Source organism: Taeniopygia guttata, chromosome 1A (genome assembly GCF_048771995.1).
Source record: "Taeniopygia guttata chromosome 1A, bTaeGut7.mat, whole genome shotgun sequence".
NCBI classification, from domain to species: Eukaryota; Metazoa; Chordata; class Aves; order Passeriformes; family Estrildidae; genus Taeniopygia; species Taeniopygia guttata.
Genome location: NC_133025.1, coordinates 66633525 through 66655356, shown reverse-complemented (window position 1 = coordinate 66655356; position 21832 = coordinate 66633525). Strand labels below are relative to the sequence as shown.

Below are 21832 nucleotides of genomic sequence, written 5' to 3'. Positions count from 1 at the left end.
AGCCACCTTGCAGCATGGAGCAGGTGTGTGCAGAGAGGAGAAGCAGAGGCATCTTTCAAGGCACCCCTGTACCTGACTTATTCCATTTCCAGATTTCAGGTCACCTTCCTTCTGTGCTATTTCACAAAAGTGACCTGGGGACGGTGTCTGAGGTCATCAGGCCTTGCTGAGAACGAGGGTGTTTGTCCCAAATCAGAGAAGCTGAAGAGTAAGGAAGCCTCTCTGTTGTTAGGAGCAAGATGCTCCATCTAGGCCTGGCATAAAGCCAGGCTTTTGTACTGAGTTCTGTCTTGCAGAATCTTCTGAAAATTATCAGGAAAAAACAACTTCACCTGCTTCTTTACTGGCAGCCTTGGGTTTTAAACCATTCCAATTTTGTCTTCCTCTGTCCCAGCTAGGCATCCTGTTCTAACTTGACAATTTCATTAGTGTCTTGAGCACTTCTCCATCTCACAGCTTCAGAAGCTGCAGATTTTCCTATCTCTGCTGAGTTCTCACCATGGCAGGGTGAAGATGAGTGTGCCAGCAAGCTGGGAGGACAGAACTGCAACAACATATTTGTTCATTTGTTGGACAAACATTTCAGAAGAGCCCTACAATGAGTCACCACATTAAAAGCTATCCTTTGCATGCTCTTTTGGACCCCTTTTGTAGAATGAATGTAAAAGTCAGAGCCAGTTAGTAGGAATCATTTTGCAAAGGAAGAAGGAATCATTTTGCAAAATCATTTTGCAGGCTTTTAGGAGCACGCCTGCACATACATCCTCTGTCCTCATGTACACCTTATGCATAAGCTCTCTGAATCTGGCCCTTTTTCCTTTTCTCAGAAAGGAAAAATAAATTGTTATATCCTCTCTGTGTCTAAGCTTATTTTCTGTAAACACTCAGCCACAAGAATAACCAGAAAATAGATCTTCCACATTGATCTGTGTTATGCAGGGAGTAGCTCTGTTTAAAATAGTGAACCATTTTGGTTTTGTTATTTTGTTTGCTGCATGTGGAATCCTAAGCCTTTCATTTTAAGGAAATAAAAGCTGGTTCAATGTTCTGTATATCTGAGAGGATTAAAGGGCCATCTCAAACATGAAGAGGTAGCCTTTATGGATTCCTTAAATAAGTACTACTAAAAATGGAGTAGGTGAATGAATACAATACTCAGGAGCTGATTCAAGTGCAAGCCTTCCTGCAGACAAGGCTCTGCACCAGCATTACATGTCCAGTTCAAAACAGATATCACAGTGATAGTTTAGGTGCATTTGTATTTGCAGGACAGAAGTGAAAAAGTTCAATCTAACTGTGTGCCAAGAAAAATGCACTGTTTGGCTGGACTGAGACTGAGCTGGGCTTTGCTTTGATACTAAAATTCCTGCCCACGTGACAATTTGGACTGTACCAGTGATGCTTTTATTTAAAGAATAATCACCAAACCTCTTCCTGACTTGATATTGGAGTGGCCTGAACATGTTTTTATTTTAAATAGTCTTGTTTACCTACAGCTGAGCTGAAAGGCCAGTGCAGGGTGTGATGCAGTGCCCTAAACACAGGTTATTTTAGATAGCACAGGGAATTTGAGACATCTGCAGGGCAGCGGCACACATGAAATATTGCCTCTAGTGGACCCATGCCCTCCCAAGGCAGCAGCTGGAGGAAGTGGATTTCCTAGGATATCTAACATGGCATGAGCTATTGACATTTAAGCAGATGAATCCTGTGGAATCTTGGACTTACTCTGATGGAAATATGGAGGAATATGTTTATCCGCTGCCACGTGTGCATGTGCTCTCAGCCTTCATCTGTGTGTGAAAGATTCAGGGGAAGAACACATCAGCCTCTATGTGCTAAGGTTTGCCTTTCACTGCAATAACTTGTATTTCCTTCAAATCTAAAAAGTAATATTTGTTTCTACTAGTCTACAGTGAAAAAAAAAAAAAAAAAAAAGGCATTTCAGACTTCTCCAGAGAGTGTTGATGATAAACTTCTCATATCACTTCCCTTTCATGTCTAGGCATTTCTGATAGAAACACCACTCATTCTTTAAGGATTTTCAAATCCTCGGGTGTTCAGAGGTCTTGTGTAGCTGGAAAGGGTTTTCAGAAACCAGTAAGTGATATTGTTCTGCCTTGAATTATATAGGAAAAGAGGACCTAGAAAAATCATTGCTTCATGAAAGGTCTCTTATCACTAAAAGAGGCATGTGCTACAACAGCAATACTGTAATGCCTTATATATGATTTGAAGGAGTTGAAGTGTCTGTAGGAATTATAGGTTTTTTCACCCTTAAATAACAATAATTTCTTGTTGTTAAAAAACAAATAATTTCTTGTTCTTGCTTTTTGTCATGTGACATATTTATATGTCATATATTCAGTCATGTGATGTGCCTTGAAAGTCAAGAGCTTCTCTGATTTCTGTCCTGTAAAAAGTAGCATTATTTTTTTTAGGTTGGGGAAACTGCATGAAGATTCAGACATTTATAAGGAGTTTGTTTTAGATGTTCTTAAGGGTGAAGCTGTGAGGGAGAGAGTTCACACAAAAGCAAAGAGCAGTTCACCAGTCCTCCAGGCAGAGGGAAATCCCAGGATGTTAACAACAGGACAGAGCTGGTGATTCCATCTACGCTTACAAAAATAAATCAAAAAGTGTACAAAACCTCTGGACCACATAAGGAAAAAAATCTCCCAATGATCAATTTGATTAACTAACCAAAACCCTCTAAACCCCCCAGCTTTCCTGACCCAAAAAATTGTGTAATTAGAGAAGACTGCATGGTGATTATTATTAAAATGAATACGGGTTTGGTTTTATTTCTGATGTTGTGTTGGCAGTAACTCCAGTTCCAAAGCTTTTGCAGGCTTCAGAAGAACTAAAAGCTGAGTTTTGCTTTAGACCAGCACTTACCAGTAAAGAAGGGAATAAAATGGGCTCATTTCACTCTTTTTAGCAGTATAGCCAATTTCAGAAATGTCTCCTCAGCTTAAAATAGTGAAAGTTTCTAGAATTGACGGTACATCTGAGACTAAAACAGTCTTTAAATGCACCTTCTAGCAGAAGATCTTGCTTGCTTGTATAAATGAACTGGCAGAAGAAAAAAAATATTTAGGAATATATGTTTAAAGCCGGCCTTCAAAAATGTGCAACTTCTTTTCACTTTGTTAACTTTTCTTCCAGAAATAAGAAGCAATGCAGGCATTGCACTGTTTGACAATAAGAAAGGACAGTTTTCTCTTTATTCAACACATTTGGAATCTCATTAGTTATCAAATGGGACTTGAGTCTCATTGCCTACAAGCAATAACATTTTTTTCATTCTCTGCTGCCCAAAGTGACCAAATATAGATTAGTCTGAAGTTTATTGTTCCTGCTAGAACTGATATGTAATAAAATTCATTTTTAGATACACAGATTTTTTTTTTTTCCTTCCTTCCTTCAGGCTGCTGAAGAATGCTCAGAATGAAGTTCATTTCAGAATGTGGTATAAGAAACTCCTGGCTGCTCTCCAATTCTGTGCTGGACAGACCCTGAACAATGAGTTTTCTAAGGAAGAAAAACTCATCAGAATTCTGGAAGACATTGCCACAAAAGTGAAAGCTGCCAGTGACCCAAAAAGAAAGGTTTGTTTAAAAATACTGCCCCTTCCGTCTAAGTTTCTGTAGGGAATTTTATTTTTTCTAAGGTGACACTGCTTTCTTTTAATATCCTTTACATAAATAAACCAAAGACTTAACTAAACTTTATGATTATTTTTCTACTCTGAAAAGAGGTAACACAGATCTCATCACTATTACTCTTGAGGTCTGCAAATCTTTTCATCCATTTAAATTCCCTCATCAGTGGTTTTTCAAATGGACTTGGAGGTGCTCAGCAATAATGGCAACAAGGCTGATTATCATTTCACTGAGAGGAATTCCCACATTCAGCACCTCATCCCAAAATATTTTACTCATGTAGAGCTGCAGCATTTCTTGAAACCTTTACTAAGAGTTGTTCCTGGCAGGCTGGACATATCCTCATTTCTTAGCAAAGACAACCAGACTGGAATGTAGCTGATATCTCAAATACAGCTCTCAGCAATGAACACTGAACACATATCTGCAGAGCTGCCTCCCTGGCAGTAGAAACTTGCAGTTGGGGCAGCTTTTATATTGCATAGGTACATTTCTAGTTTAGAACTGTTAATTTTCCAGGACAGCTGCTGTTACTTACCTGGTGTGTAAAACTGCTTCTTGTTGAAATCTCAGCAAGGCAGAGCAGAGAGCCAAATAAAAATATACTTTCCACTGCTGGTTATCATGAACGATATCATGAATCTTTCTGCCTTTTTAAGGATTCAAAGATTTTCAAAGGGTTTCTCAGAAAACTCTCAGTGCTACTACTGAGAGCAGCAAAGCAAACATGGAAGTAAAAAGACAAAAATATTTGCAAAAGGAAAATGCATGTAAAGAACAAGAAATAGTAGTAATACATTATACATCACTGATGCATAATTCAGACTTTAGAGATTAATCTCAAGGCTGCAGTTACTACGATATTGAGAAGCTCCCAAACCTTGCAGTTAACAGAGTTAGGCAAGGGAGATCAGTGTTGAGGTAACAAGCAACAAATTGGGAAGAGTTTAGGAAAGGCAAAAAAGCCCATGAGATCCAGCAGAGCAATATGAGGCTAATCAACCCCTAACAAAGGGTGTTGACTCAGAATCACAGAATGGTTTCGTCTGGAAGGGACCTTACAAGTCATCCAGTTCCAACCCCCCAGCAATGGCAGGGACACCTTCCACCAGACCAGGTGGCTCCACCCAGGCTGGTTTCACAGGTAGAGGTTTTTTCCAATATCCAGTCTAAACCTATCCTCCTTCAATTTGAAGCCATTCTCCCTTGTCCTGTCGCTCCATGCTGTTGGAAACAGACTCTTTCCATCTGAACCTGCAGGGCAGTATGAGCTGGTAGCACATCTAGGCAGAAAAGGCATCAGTGTGGAGTAAAATTACAGCTCTTATTTTTAATACCCCAGTGTGACCTCATTAGCTGTTGGAAGGTCACACGGATGCTGCCAGCTCTGAAAATTGCATTGCTTGTTTAAAGTACAGAAAGACAGTGGGGAAAAAAATAATTACAAAAGAAAGAAATAAATAAAAAGCTGCTTTTGTGTTCTTTCATGCTGCCATAATGTTTCTTGTGCTGCAGGAGGTGTTGAAGGTGGAGCTCAGCAGACTCCAGCAGTTCTTCCAGGAGGTGAAGCTCTGCCGGCTCCCCCTGAACCCTGCGCTCCTTGTGCAAGGCATAGAGGCAGATGTAAGTGTGACCCCTTGCATTTTCAATTTTGGTTTTTAGTCTGGAGGGGAGAAGGAGAGAAATCCTGCATTGAGATGATCAGGAAATGATCGTAGTGGAGAATTATGAGTTTGCAGGCCCCAAGCTGGGCAACTCTCTGGGGGCTCCCCTGGCAGGGGAGACCCTCCTGGAGCAGTTCTGTGTCAGGATCGAGAGATGCATTGGACTTTTTCGGTCTTCAGCTTCTGTTTATTGTTATCTTGTCAAAACTTCAGCACACTGTCTTCACCGGACTCTGCATGCAGGATAAACAGCACAAAAATGGCTTAAAATCTCTTGTTACAAGGCCTTTTAAGACTAATCAAAAACTAAACTACCCAATTAAGAAGTGACACATTAATTATTTTTCTTTCTTACCCAATAACTGACTCCTAAAGACCCTCATGTGGATTTTTCTACCCAATGACAAGATACCACCTCAATCAAAGAAGACAAAGGAAGAAGGAAGTAAAATGAACTTGAGACAACACCCTATACCCTCCATCTTGAACCCATCTATAACATACTAAAAATCCCAAAACCTAAATTTCTCACCTATGTGAAATACTAAATTAATTTCTACAATCTCTACAATCTATTTCACACTTTTGTGGTTTCTAGTTTACCTTGAGGCTTTGGAAGTTTTCTCCATGAATGAGGGTCAAAATCAGTGCACCCCTGGGGGTAGGACATCCCAGAGCAGACAGAATATATTTATTATATATTCCAGGTGCCCTGGGTTTCCACAGAGAATAAATCATCTGGTCAATTCACACCCAGCCTAATCTCCTTCAAACCTTAGCCTGAGGCAGAGGTGACAGGATGGGTGTGGTGGCTGCTGCATGTGTGTCACAGCAGCCAGAGATTTCAAGTCTGAGCTGCCCATTCCCAGCTCAGCTGCCCTGCCCTGGTGTTGGCATTGGCAAGGACACCTGGAGCTGGGACCTGGCTCCCAGCAGGCAGCCTATTGTAAAGGCAGGTGAACCCAGTGGGAAGAAATTATGATGTCTGACTCCAGTTCAGAAGGCTGTGTGATTTCTTTATTATAACTATGCTATAATACATTAATATACTATTTAAAGGAGATACTAAAACTACAAACCTACTTGTTCTAACTACCATATCTAACTCACAACTGGTGACCCTCTCTCGAGAGTCCAGCCCCAGGTGGGTTGGATTGGCCATCAGGCTCAAACAATCCTCACCAGAAACCAATCAAGCAATCACCCCAGGTAAACAATTCTCCAAACGCATTCCACATGGGAAAAAAAAGGAGCAGAAATAGAAATTGTTTTCTCTTTCTTTCCTCTGTGCTCCTCTATGAAAAATCCTGAAAGAGAGGAGAGTGTGCTTGCCACAATAGCCCTTGGTGTTTTTCCCATCCAAGACTCTCCCATGTCAGGTAAGGGAGCAGCAAAAAGTCTGGAGCCAGCTGTCTGTTTGCTGAGCTGACTGAGAATTGCTAAAATGTTAAATATTCACACTAGCTTATCTGTATCTACGACCCCTATTAAAAATGTCTTAAGGATAAAGGAAATAGCAATACTCTTCAGTGTTACTTGACTTTGATTGCAGTACTAAGATTCAGGTATTCATTGTTCAGAAATATTTTCATAAACAACATAATGCCAGGAGCAAGCTCTGATTCATCTCTGGAAAAGGAAAATGTATCCAGCATGAAGAAAAAGAAAAACCTGAACAGCCATATATATTACCAGTTATAACTGCCTAATTACAGCAATTTGTGCTCTATTTTTGTTCTCTGGCTCATTATCCATAGTAGATCTGATTCTAAGAGGTGCTGATCCCTTCAATTGCCTCTGACCTGTATTTCTCCAAGTAATTGCTATTCAGCCTTGATCTGGCTGAGAACTGAGGTGTTCCAGCACCCCACAGACTTGGGAGAATTTTATGTGATACAAGTCAGGAGGTTTTGAAGCCTGCTGCTTCTCCCTGCTTTCAGGCTTTGGAAAATAATGACTAATGGAAAGGTATCTCACCATAAAGTCATGCTATTTATACTTCACCAGCTTGGCTGGACAGGTACAAACATAAAATCTGAAGAGGATTTTTTTGTTGCTGTTGTTTTTTTTGTTTTTTTTTCATTTTTCTTCTATCATTATAGACCATTCTTTTTCTATAAATATATGTAGTTTCTTGATTGGACTGTATGTCAGTATAATCATGCAAATTAGAACTTTTAAGTGCTTATAATTACCTAAATTTAATTCATTTTGGTGTCATCTATTGATGCTACCAGTAGCAAGCCCTGCTCCCAGCTCTATCAGAGTCACATCATCCCACAGGAACCTTTCAAGCACTCACTGAGACATTTCAATTGGCAAAATTCTGATTGAAATGGAATCATTTCAATGGTGGGGGTTCAGGATCTCATTGCTGATAATGTCTCTGGCCCATCCCAGAGGTCTGCTGTGGCTGAAATATTATTTGCATGCTCGTGCCATGCTTGGAGATGTTCAGATGAAAAGCAGCAGACAGCTGTGTCTGGTGGAGCTGAAATGAGCCTCCCTTACACTGCACCCTGTAAGGACAGCAGCAGCTCTTGTGGGGTGCTCATTATTTCCAGAAACCAGGCCATTAATTCACTATTGTCTCTAGCTGGTTGTGAGGGGTTTCCCCACCACCTTTCTTTGGATGTTTTTAATGAGGGTAGTAATTCCACCCTAAACTCTCACAGGATTTGCAGTGCTTGGCTCATTAATGCTTTTTGAAGCCCTTTGAGATCTTCAGGTGGAAGGAGCTGTAGAGCATGAAAGCCAGAGTTTGTGCTTAATTAAGATAAATTCCAAATAAAATCGAGCATGATTTTCAAAATTTCCTGTATCCTCAGCCAGAGTGAGGTAATCAAAGAAACTGGCAGGTTCTTTGCTTCCATGTCTGATTGGGCATGGCTGGGTTGTTTTTGGTTTTTTTTTTCAGAAAACAATGGGACCAAAGGCTTTTCAGTGCTTTAAAACTCATTAGATCACTCTTATATAATTCATCCACCCAGTTCCAGGCAAATCTTATTGTTGATAGGCCGGGGTGAAAATAAAAAACAATTAGTGCATAAAATATTACCTGTTCATATGATCTGATGTTTAAGTGAAGCAGGTTGTCTGGGGACAAGAAATTTCTTGTTTTTCAGACCCAATGAAACAGTCAATAATATCAATAATTATTTATTTTTGCTGCCACTGCTACTGAGAAGTGTTTAAAGCTGGAATCTTTTTTCAGAGGTATTGTATTGGCCTGGTGTTTTGTATATGTGACACTGTTGTTCTTCTGTCTCATTTTCTTTCCCCTGCAGTCATGTTCTTATTTCACATCCAATGCCTTTCCATTAAAAATCTCCTTCATCAATGCGAATGCTCCAAGTGGAAACATCAATGTTATTTTTAAGGTATGTTCTTCCTCTAATCCTCAGGTCTTTTGGTATGGAAAATGATCATCTAAAATTCACCTAATTTATGTTTTGAACCTTGAGTCTGAAAATAGTTGATGTAGCCCTGCTCCTTGTTTATCCCTATTATTTTTGACACTAGAACTCTTATTGAAACATGTTGAGGCAACACACTGAAGTGTCACCTTTTTGATCAAGAGAGAGTCAAACAAATTATGGCAGTTTTTTCCCTTAGTGAAGACTACCAGACTGGAATAGAAAGTTCATATTTTATACCTAGCTTATTAACGAGGCCAGGTCTCAGAGAAGAGATAGAGCGATTCAACCCTCAGCCTTGTCCATATGTCTCCAAAAAATCAAAATACTGGAGTATTAGAGGCTCCACTTGCCACACAAACCTAATTCTTCCCTATCAGGCAGCATGGGGGAATGGGCTGAGGAAGGTGGTGCTGGAGGAGGCAGCAGAGGAGCTCTGTCTCATTGCAGTTACTTGGAGGAGCTGGCTCAAAATAAAATCTGCTTTATTTTGCAGTTGTCACCTAGAAAAGCTTCAGAGTTTAGAATAGTCTATCCGCAAGACAATTTTTAAGTTAGTTCTGTTTCGAAAGAGCAAATGTCTTCCCTAAAAGTGGATATTGGTTTTAGAGAAGAACACAAGTTCATAAAATGGCTGATAGATACAAAGTTGTTGGTTCCTAATGAATAATAATTCCTAATAATTCTTAGGTGTTTTTCCAGAATCATTTTCCAAATGAGAAACCTAAAAAATTGATATAAATTAAAAAAAAAAAAAAAAACCAACCACCAAAAAACCCAACAGATTCTATGCTGTCTTAAATTAACTTGCCCTTTAGAGCAGCTGTGATTCTCAGAAGTAGAAGTAAGCCTTCCAGGCCTGCTAAGGGGAGAAATTAGCAATTTTAAATTTTTCTGAACATTTAGAAACCTGGTTCATATGCTGTTTCATCTGAAAATCAATATTAAGTAGCAGATTCCTACCTACTTGAGCAGACACCTGCTCATGGGGCTTTTAAATAATTGCATTGGTTCTACTCAAACAATTTTTTTCCTACCTAGTCATGTTTAGCAAGCAACCCATTGTCCATTTGCTGTAGAAGTATTTTGGCTGCTTTCACCTTCTCCTGTCAGCAAAACATTGTGTTAAAATACCTTTTACTTGTACCACAGTTCCATTGCTTATTCATGACAGATAACTCATACATAAATGATAAGCACAGTAAATGATAAGGGTATCTTACTAAATTGTCTTCCCACTGTATATGTGAGGGAAGATAAGTGGAAAGAATAAGATATTTTTACATTTTTAGATACTAAGAATAACTAATTGGAGTCAAGATTACCTTTCAATGAGAGAATAATAGATTCAGATATTTTGTCTTTTTAAGATGAGTTTATGATCCTCAAGTACTTATTTCCTGGCAGTAAATGTCTATAGATTGGAATGCTTGTGTAAAAAGAATGTAATGAAAGAATAAAGCACTTAAAATACCAGTAAAAGTTATGTATTTTACGTGGAGTGGGATGGGGGGAAACAAAAAATCAAGGCTGTTGTTTTTGCAGGCCATTTATTCAGCCGTGGTTGAAAATAATCTCTTCATTAATTCTTGTGGCAACAATTAAAGCCCCATTTCACTGAGATTATTGTTTGACTAACTCCATGGGGAGAGGGGTCATCACTGCTTGGAACTGAATATGAATCACATTATGGATAAAATGTTAATTAGTGATAAAATTCCCTTGCAAATACCAAGTTGTGAGGCTTAATGTGAGACAAACACTGTCATTTGGGGGTCTAGCATTAAGTAGACTTTAAAATGTAACTAAATTAGGATCCTGCCTCCAGATTAAATTTTCAAACTCCAATAATTACCTAGGAATAATAAGTAGAAAGGCCAGAGTTAACCAGGGATCATTTGTTAGCATCTCAGTGGCTGCCAGAACTGTCCCTGTCTCTGTGTGCCATCTACTCTGTCCTCTCCTGACACAGAGAGGTAAGTGGGAACTTTGAAGGAAAACAAGACAAGAGTTACTGAAATGAATGTAGCTGCTTTGGTGGGCAAAAAAGCCTCAGTTAAATAGGCCATTATTTCTGTCTGGTATTGAAGAAGAAAACTGAATTTCATGTCCATTTTTCATAGATAGGTGATGATCTACGTCAAGATATGTTGGTTCTGCAAATTATTCGCCTGATGGACAGCGTTTGGCTCCAAGAGGGACTGGATATGCAAATGATCGTTTACAGGTGTTTATCTACAGGGAAAGGACAAGGTCAGTCTTAAATTACAAAAGGAACCTATATTACATTATTCATATTTCATGTAAACAGTGGTATATAAAATTCATTTATTCTGCCTCTCCAGAACTCATTGGATTTTGTGGCAACCTAGGCTAGAATTTTCCAAAAGCCTCAACATTGTCAGCCAGCAAAACATTCTTAAATTCACATATCAAAAAGAGGGCTTTGGAGAAAATTGGCCATAGCTACTGAAGTTTTAATCCAGTGTAGTCCTACATAGATGCTTAAATGAGCCTAGAAGCATGTGGCTACACAATGTACCTGCAGACAAGTGATTACAGCTTTGTGCTGTTGATTTTGAAATATTATTCTTGTGATTTATATTGCTTAGGGCAGGTCTGACTCATCTGAAAGCTCAATTTCTCTCTTTTATGGTTGTTGTAGCAGAGCTGTAGCAGGGATACCAATTGCTTGCTGTAGAAATCTGCTGACAGCTGTAAGCTGCCTATATTTCCCTGACCAAATCTTCTACTGGAAATAATCCTAGCTCAAATAGAAGGCTGATGCCTCCAGATTACCTGCTGCACAAAAGCTATTAAAATAGAAAAATTAAAAGAAAATCGTTGCTTTCTGAGTCACGAAGTGAACATGAGAGAGGAGGAATGATTTAAAGGAAATAAGAGAAAAGTATAGATGAGTTCAGGCACAAGGCATGTGGTGGTAGTGGTGACCTGGAAAAATCTCCTCCCTTCTTTGTGGGATGGGAATCAAAGCTTGAAAGCTTCTGCTTCAAAGGCAGATAATACAAGAATACTATTTCTGGACATGACATTATATACAGGCTCTTCTGTATACTAGTGCTTAATTTGATGTTTGCCAAGAGAGATACAGGGATCATCTGCAAATAATATTCTCTCCCTGACAGTCTCTTCCTTCCAGCATCATTGCAGCAAAAAGCCCTCAGTGTCTCACAGTTTTTGCAGATGTCTTTCCTTACCAGTTTACATCAGCGTTAAGATAATTGATTTTCAGTTAATAATTAAGGATAAAGGACAAGTGACATGCCTGTGGTCACACAGGACACGTGCTTAGGGAGGTTTTACACAGTTTTTCCAAGTCCTAGGCTAATGATTTCCTCCATGGCCACCTTTCCCACACAAGGGGGAAGGGAGATGGGAATTTCATGGTCCTGCAAACACAGAAATCATTTTTCACTGACACTCAGTGAAAAATGAATAAAGAATTGGTAGAATTCCACTTTCCAGGCATGGTGAAGCACAGGATCTTGTCAGCAAGTCAAATTCTTAGAGAAAGCCCTCCCTGTACTTCAGAATAGAAGCACGACATGCCAGGGCACCACATGTGGGAACAGGCACAGAAGGATGAAAAGGCAGGTCTCAGGAACAAAAAAAGGAATTAAGTGCATGCAGTAGAGATATAATATTCAAGTGCAGCATGGCAAAATGATTGGCTCCTCTCTGCACCTCAGAGTCGCAGTTTGTGAAATACTGGATCAGTACCACTGAATTTCTGAACTACCCAGCATCATTTCTCCATGCTGTGATCAGCATCACATAGTCCAGAATAATTTCTGCGCCTTTCTAGACAATAAATACACATTAAACAGTATATATAAATATATATTTTATATTTATATATATATTTGTATGTATTATATATATATTATGTATATTTTAATATATAATATATAGTATATATTTTTATAATATATATTACATATAAAGTATAAAATATTATATATATTATAAAATATAAAATATTATATAATATATTATAAAATATATAATCTTATATATACTATATATAAGATTAGATATACCAGGTATGTTATATATGCTATGCAATGAATATAATATTTATATAAATTCATAAATATGAGATCCTACTTATTAATTTTTTTAGTTTTGTGCATATTCTACCCACATTGAATCTTGCTAAATTGTTCACCTTGTTGGTACTTTGAGGCAGTTATATCCATAATATTGTTATTGACGATTTTTTCTCCTTCACAGAACTGCCGCATTTCACTCTGTGCCTTTTATTTCTAATTTCCAAAGAGCAAGAGTAAAACACTATTGTTCTATATTTTGTGCTGCATTCATTATTTTTAAGCTTTTAACTTATGATTTTACTTATTTATTTATTTTTAGCTTTTAAATTGTTTATATTTTATTTATTTATTTTAACGTATTTATTTTTTTAGTTTTTAAAACTTATTTATTGTTTATTGTTAACTTATTTTGTTTATTTTTAGCTTTTAACTTCAAAAAACCTTTAGGTTTTTTTGGGTGTTTTTTCTGCATGGAATGATCAAACTACAGGCACTGTGCATTGTCTCTCTGTGTTTTTAAAGTTGAGGATTTTTCATGCAAACTCTTTTCCATCTGATTAGGGCTGGTACAGATGGTGCCAGATGCTACCACACTAGCGAAGATCCACAGGGAGTCTGGGCTGATAGGACCACTGAAAGAAAACACAATTAAAAAATGGTTTCACCATCACCATCCTCTGGAATCAAGTTACCAAGAGGTAACATCATAATGAAGCTTATTACACATTTTATGCTATGCCATGGGGGAACAAAAAAAGAACTAAATTGCGGCAGGCAGCAAAAATGAGCGGCTTAGACATGAGACAAACAAGTCTCATGCAGAGAAACCAGGGAATCCACTTAAATGCCACTCTCTAGCTAAGGAATTATTGTTTTTTATCAGGTGCATGCTATTACATTTTCTATAAACGTGTGTCACAGAGATGTTTTGAAATTTAGTTGCAAAGTGAAGAGAAATTGAAATAGAAATTGTCTTGAACTCAGGAAAAAATTTTATTTTTTAGGTCAGCTCTTTAAATTCTCTTTATTATATAAACCATATCAAGTCCTGGCACATTTCCTGTATTTAGGAATGATCAGGCACCTATGCATTCTGCAACCTAGAGTTGCAGAAAGCTGTTTTATCAAAACCACCTAGTCACAGTTGAAATACAGGATCTCATGCTTTTCATATCACTTGTTTTCATGGAATCTCATAATAGTCATCTGATTTTGTGAACCTAGATGTTCTGCATGAGCCAGAAAATTGTACATTTTATTTATACAAGCAAAGGTTTTCCAAGGAAATGTTTCTATCATTTCCTTTCTTTCTATCAGCTTCTTTTTGGATAAGCATGTTCTGAGGCCCCTGAAAAAATTTTCAATTTTTGTGTTTCTAGGAGAATTTTTATAATCCTTTTTCCATGCAAATGATAAATTAGGGACCAAAATTTTAAATTTAAAGGAGTGCTTTGAGTATTTAGCACTCTGAGAATGAAATACTTTTATAGAGTTTGTTAGTAGATGTGTATTATAAATATGTTTGGTAAAGTTTAGTAATTTTGTAATTATTCCATAGGCATTTTCTCATCCACATTTTGGCTACGAGCACTTGAATTCCTCATATATCATTTGATTCTATTAAACAGGAGCAATCTGTGTAGAATTGAGGTTTTTTTTACAAGTTTGTATGTTTGCAGTTTTATGGTCAAAGTGTAGACATTTCAATTCAAAAGTGAGGCACTGCTATATATTGAGTGAACATTTGATTTCTTGCTGCTGCTGCTGTTTGTAAACAATACCATTCATGTGGAATATTCTAAAACAAATTCCTACCCAATTTCTTCCAATTTTTTAAGTATATAAAATGCAGTCAGATCTGATTACATAGGAAATGCATGAAATTACTTCTGTGCATTCCCTTTGTGCTTGCTAGTGAATGAACCTTTCTCTTTAGTCCTTCATAATTTTTTACTCATACAGTACTGGATCTAAGGTGCTCAGAAAACTGGTGCAGAACAAGCTTTAATATCCTCATTTTACAGCTGGGTGAACAAAATCACAGAAAGCTAAAGTGTTTTATCCAAGGTCATCCAAGTGAGTAAGTAGCACAGTTAGACATAAAATTCAGCCAACTCTCGAGCTGTGGCCTAAGTTTTGCTATTGCAGGTGGCATCTTGCATCTACAGGGAATTCCTGAAAGCCTAAATAATCATTTGCCTTGGCTAATGTAGGTTTTGTCCAAAAAACATTAAGATCCAGGTAATTAAAATAACCAGGTTTGGGTTTCTATATTACATTGTATACATTGTGATTTACATTCATGTGACATGAACTGAGTTCTGGAGGGAAAAAAAAAAAATCCATGTAGGTACAAAACAGTGCAGTGGGTGTAGAACAACCTGCACCCTTTGCAAAGCAAGTGGTTAAATTTGTGCATTTGCAAATAATTTCCCAAGAGTTGTTTTTGCAATATGCCTGCAGAACACTGAACAGAAAATATCAACTTCCTGCCAAGAAGCTTTTTTATTCTTAAGCACCTTTTGCCTTAAAGTTTTCTGTAGACTTCCAGGTATCTCTGGAACACGAGGTGAAAACCTCATGCATAAAAATGTTCTTGTGCTGTAACTTTGAGATGTTTGTGTACCATCTCTATATCTTTCCTACTCAGACCTGTCTCATGAATCTCTTTTCAAAATTGCCTGGTAAAACTTTAATAGGTTAAATAGGTTTACCAAGTTACCAACAAGCATAGCATTTGTAAAATAACATTTAAAAAGATATTATTTTTTATATTTTAAAAATATTTTATTGTTTTTAAAAACCATTTTTATTCTTTATCACAAATATATCTGGCTATTTCATGTAAGAGCTTTTGTTTTACTCTCTAGGCCATAAGGAATTTCTTTTATTCCTGTGCTGGCTGGTGTGTTGTTACCTTCATCCTGGGAGTCTGTGATCGACACAGTGACAACATAATGCTGACAAAAGCTGGACACATGTTCCACATAGATTTTGGAAGATTTTTGGGTCATGCACAGATGTTTGGAAACATAAGAAGGTTTGTATCTATAGTAACACACAGCAAACTTTAAAGCAGTGGTCTGAAATTTCACAGCCTTATCAACTCCCATTAAAAAAAAAAAAAAAGGCAAACAGGATTATGCTTTCTTTTTGCTTTCTTCCTGTATTTTCCAAAACAACATGTTTTTGTTGTTTCTTGAAACTTCTAAAAAGTGTAGGAATGACTGGAAAAGGATTAAAATATGTTGGAGATCCCTTTTCAGTGTAAAAGAAAAATGTAATTCCTTGCTTGGTCAGGAATTTGAATTATGTAGTTCAGTAGTGACCAGAATAGAAGAATTCTGATGTCCATTGCATTTTTTTTTCCAACAGAGGAGGGTTCCTAAAATGGATCCAAATCCATATATCTGTCTAATTGACAACTTTCTTGCCATATTCAGAGAAGGAACCAAATTTTCCAAATGGACATGGAGAATATTTAAATTATGACTCCGAGTGCAAATCTAAAAACTTTCTCATTATTTTTTTAAGTTCCACATCAAACCACACTGATCCCAGGCGTTGTTTTGCAAATATCTGATTGCCTTTGCAGGTTTGATGTCATGCTAAGTATAAATCAAACAGTGTGATCATGTATCCAAGTTCCTAATGTGAATATTTTAGGAAGGAATTAATTGAAATGGAATAAGGATAAGATAATGCCAGTATGTCCAAAACACAAAGGAGATGTTATAGTAAGTAAAGAATGGATGAATGATCCCTTTTAGTGACAAGATGAGTAGTGTCTGTATGTCTTTGATCAATGTTTTCTGAAAATTTCCAGAATAAGTATCAGAATTAAGTTTGAGATAATTTTGTTACCTTTTTTTCTTTTTTTTTTTTTTTCTTTTTTTATTTTTGGTTAAGCTGGCCTTTGCCTGCTCCATACTATCTCAGTGTGTTAGACAGACATAACAGCATGGGAGTATTGATATGAGGAAAGCTGATGAGGATAATAAGTACTTCTAAGTCAGGCAGTCAAAAGATTTAGTTGCAGTGCTTAGAATTATCATCCATCATTCAAGATATGCACCCTTAATCCTCCTTATTGGCTGTGAAAAGAAGAAATAAGAGTAATAAAAACATACTTATGCACACTCCTTGTCAAGGAGTGCATCCTTCTCTACAGCAAAACTCCTGTTGGAACCTATCAGGAATTTCCTTGAGTAGTAATTTTACAGAAATAAAAAAATTACTTAGTTGAGTGATCAACAGGAGGGGGACACAACAACCAAATTTAAATGATGTAATAGCAATAGTTTTACAGCTCAGTTATGCTACACCTTCTTATTAAATCTATGAAAACTTAAAATATAGTTACTTCCACAAACATCAGCCTCTTTTTCCATTTCTCAGTGCAGCATGTTGCTTTTAAACTACAGAATAAAATCACACATTTAGGACCCCCGTTCATGGAATGCCCTCATGATTCCTTAGGAAAATTGGGTCTCCCATCTAAGAGCAGGTTGCAAACACCATGGGATAATCATTGTTTTCCTCAAGCCCAGAAGAAACTGAGCAGATACAGTATTAACGTTTTAGTGATGCAGTATTAATGACTATTGTTCTTATTAATTGCATGCACCTTCATGAAATGTAACAAACATCATTTCTAACACAGGAACACAGGGATATCACATTAGGACAGGTCACAGACTTCAGGTTCTCTCAAAATTTGAAGCTCTCAGTGCTAGTTGTATCTACTCATTCCCACAAGGCAATTCCTGAAACAGCTTTGGACTCTGCTTTTTTTAATAGCTCTTATATTGCACTTTTATTTGAGTTCTTGTTAGATTGTTTTTTTAGTTTTGGTTTGGTTTTTTTTTTTTTTTTGAGTTTTTGCACTCCCAGAATATCATACTCTAAAATAACATTGAAAAAACAGCAGCACAATGGTGCCAAACCTAACAATTATTAGTGCTGACCCTTGGGGCGTGTTGTATAGTAGATATTTTATATACATTTCTGGGGGTCTATAGGAGCTTTAAAGAATGCAAAGCATCTGATGCAAATCCCTCTACTTGGGGTTTACACACATACAAACCTTTTTTGTGTGTGAGTGTAAAATGAAATCTGTGCAGATCAATGAAGGGTTACAGACAAGGAGTCCCTGTCCAAAGTGTTTAAAACAATCATTCCTTATAGAGCTTTGCAAGCTGATTGCCACAGCTGTCCATTTCCTGCTCTCAGGGAGTACTCTTTGCCATTACAAAAATCTAATTCCTCATAAATCTTCCTGAGGATAGATCCTGTGGAGTGGAGTGCTCCTTCTGAGGGAAGTGAAGTGCCAGGAGAGCTTTGGCAGCCCAGGGGTTCACAAACACACATGGGCTGCAGCTCTTCTGTCACACCCACTATGAGTCTCCAGAGAACTTGTTGGAGCTGGCACAATTCATCCAGTCATGCTCACTTTGGCATTCCTGACTGAAGACCATAAAAAGGTGATTAGTCAACTTTTCTACTTCCTGCCCTCACCTTCGAAAGATATCCAATAAATATGCTCGGTTTTGGTTCCAAGTCAAAAATAAATTCTTCTTGATATGAGAGGGAAGAGGAATTAAAACTTTCTTTCTATATGTGCCTTCACAATGTAGTAAATACTTTAAATAATACTAATAACCCATCTTTCCTTGGATCTATGATGCCGTGTGAGGGCTGCCCTAGAACAGAGGCTGGACAGAGTTACAGAATAAAGCAGGGATTTATTAAAAGGATCTCCTCCATGGATCCACCTTGGGCAGCACAAGAGCCCAGCCAGGGCTGCACCCAAGATGGACCAAAATGGTCCCAAAATTCACGAGCGCTCACGGGGGCTCTCACTGGGATCAGTTCTGCTGCATTTGCACCTTGGAGTTCATTGTCCCATTCCAGCTTTAGCCCAGGCAGTCCCATCCTGCTTGTTTTTCTCTCTCCAGCCCACGTTGTTTGTGCTCCTGGGCCTGAGATTTGGATCATTTGTCCTTGGTCCCCAGCTGGAGAAGGAATTGTTTTGTCTCCCTACTCTGTGCAGAGAACTCACCATCCCACATTATGAAGCCCAGACCCACACACTAGAGCAGCATAGAATCTGAAAAATGTAAAAGCTAAATCTGAGGCATCATCTAGAGCTAATATTTCAGGAGTATTGGAGAGAGACTTATGATCTATCTAACCAGTAGCATAATAACAGAGATCTTGGCAGAAGACTTATTCCCAAAGTCCCATAGGGAACTTTCCTACTGAACCATGAGATTTCATTATCTTATCTTTCTAATTTTTTTTAATCACACTGAATGACACCTTCTTCTAGTAGTAAAAAAATGCTCCTTTCATTCTCTAACCCAGCCTCCATTTTTGACCCTACGTTCCCCCAAAGCAGGCAAGTCTACAGGCATACTTCAAACTGTAAGAAGGAATATTTCATGTTTAATTTCTTCATATAACTGCCATATTCCTTATCTACTGAGTGTCCTGTGGTGATCATCTCAGACCCACTCACACATAAAGAGGTGTAATGCTATCCAGATGATCAGCCAGGACTAGGTCAGTCCTGATCAAGTGGTTTGGAAGAGGGTGCCTGGCTCATGGTTTTACCTGCCGCGCTTTGCTCACCTTTGTTTCCTTCCTTTCAGTTCTGACCAGCTCCTTTCAAACATCCCTTCCTCGGTGAATTAAGCAGCAAGAAATTTATTTAAATCCTGTGCTAAGTGAACTAATCCAAAATTCAGCAGTCAGTCACATCCTCCCCTCTCCCAGGCACTCCCAGCTCTGTCATCTATCCTTTTCCAATCAGTGATGTGCAGTGTGAGGTTTGCTGGCAAGACACAAAGTGGTGCCAATTTTTATTTTTTGCACACTGCAAATCCACCTTTTGACAACATCACTGTCCATTCTTTTTCTTAAATATCCAGTCATCCTGATTACCTCCAGCACTCACTGGCCTTTTCATTTCCCTGATCGGAATCACAGAGACCCTCCTGTCTCTTTGCCAAACTAATCCTGGCTCTTGGCATGGCTTTCCCAGAATTTAAATCTGCTAAGCTGGTTTTCTTCTACACAGTTAATTACTACAGGCAGCCTAACTATTCCTTTGGGAAATTCCAGTTATTAGGGAAGTTCCAAAAATATGGGAAAATTATGTTTCCCACACTTTCTTCCTAGATTGGTGTTTTATTATATTGAGAAGGATTTCAGAACATCTGAGTATATAGAAATGTAGTGCCTCTTTTTATTTTAAAAGTAACACATTTCATTTATAGTGTTAACAACCTGAAATGTGTGTTAATGTCTCACTAGAAATGCTGATTTAAAAAATATCTCCAGGTATTTCTTTCTAAAAAAGAAATGATGGCATATGGACATGGAAAGTAAGTTCTATCTGCATTTTTTGATTTTATTGTATCAAGCTTTGTTCTCTTTTTTCTTAAAAAAGGAAAAATGAGAAAGAAGGAAGAATTTGAGAATAACACAGCTTACTTTTTGCTTTTTACCCTTTTAAAACTTTATTTAGAGTACTCACATAAAGTCAAAAACTTGAAAGTAAAAACTTGAAAGCATAATCAATTTTTGTTTTCTAAATTTGTGCAGAAAATTCTGTACCAACATGTATTAGATGTTGAAAGGTTTCAGTGTTAAGAATTAATTATCTGTAGTTTATATTTATTTTTCTGACATAATAGATCTGGATTTTTTGGTTTCTGTGAAATGGCAACTCCTAATTCTTTGCCACTATTCACTTTCAGCCCTTCCTGTATGCCACCCTCCAAAAATCTCTGACTGCAAGCCTGGAAAGATTTAATTTCGTGACTTAAAATACCTCAGTAGCCCAAATGATCTTAACAAGATTATACAGATGTTTAAAAAATCCTGCCATCCATATAAAGAATGAAAGAGGAAAAATGTACAAAAACCTGTAGGTGAAACAGCATCATCTCCAAGGTGACGAGGCCTAAAGGGGCTTGAATTTATCATGGAAGAAATCCATCACTTTTGAAAGTGTCTCTAGTTGTCCCAAAGTGAACACCAAAAGCACAAGCTGAGTCTGAGAACACATGAACAGCACAAATTGCAGTCAGGGGATTCAGATGCACTCTGTTCTCTTTGGCTGCCCTCAGGGGTAGGGGCTTATTCTTGCTGGCCTGCTGCTTTCTCAAATTATTGGGCCTGAACTGTACTTTTCCCTTTTTCATTGGTTTTTTGTTTGTTTGTTTGTTTGTTTTGTTTTTTGGGTTTTTTTATTTGTTTTTTGGGGTTTTTTTCAGCAATAGCCTCTTGTGGAGGGAATTCAACTGAAATGCTTTGAAATCAGAGTAAATTATGTTCACTGTCCACTTCATATCTTCAGTTTTTTTGGTTATCTTTTTTCCAAGTGCTCAGACAATTAAGGGAGGCACTATTTTTCCATACAGTGTCTGTGTGGATTTGACCATATCCAATTCTGTTCATGCAAGAGCCTTGTTCTTCTTGTTAAAATGAGTTTTCCTGGAAACCAGTTCTTGTCTGCTGCAACTCTCAGCATCCTTCTTGGCTTTCCTTCACTCCAAGGGTGGCATGAACTGCTTTCCTGTCTTCACTTTCTTGAAGGAGCTATCAGATATTCCTGTTAATAATCATGTGGGCTGGAGAAGCTGCTCAATGCTTCCAGAGCCACCAGCAGAATTCCCTGTGCTTTGGGAGTCTGGCTGCACATGAGGTGTGTGAGTGACTTCCTATCAAATTCTCCTCCTCTCTCCCCTTCCCTCCTTCTCATTCTATTAGCCACCTTGAGATTTTTCTGTAGGATATGGCTCCAGAGACGGAAAATTTAACAATAAAAGAGAAAGAAAAGGGAGAAAAGACATCATGGTCACTGTCCATTTTGATTATGGTTTTTTTTTTTTTTTTTGTTATCCTTTTCAAAGTGTAACCATTCATAGGGATGTGTATTTTCTCCTCCCTGCTCCCATCAGAAATATTGTATTGTATCACCCCTTTCTCTGAAAGCTTTCTAAACA

At 37.8% G+C, this 21832-nt stretch overlaps 1 protein-coding gene across 3 annotated transcripts in view; it reads left to right on the top strand.

Annotated features, from left to right (window-relative positions):
• PIK3C2G (phosphatidylinositol-4-phosphate 3-kinase catalytic subunit type 2 gamma) overlaps nt 1–21832 on the top strand; it is a 213307-nt gene that overhangs the window by 125755 nt on the left and 65720 nt on the right. For all 3 annotated transcript variants that reach the window (XM_072923803.1, XM_072923804.1, XM_072923805.1), the window contains 6 exons: nt 3431–3611; nt 5181–5288; nt 8617–8709; nt 10869–10998; nt 13380–13516; nt 15689–15858. In XM_072923803.1, the coding sequence (XP_072779904.1) occupies nt 3431–3611; nt 5181–5288; nt 8617–8709; nt 10869–10998; nt 13380–13516; nt 15689–15858 (819 nt within the window). The remainder of the gene's footprint in view (nt 1–3430; nt 3612–5180; nt 5289–8616; nt 8710–10868; nt 10999–13379; nt 13517–15688; nt 15859–21832) is intronic.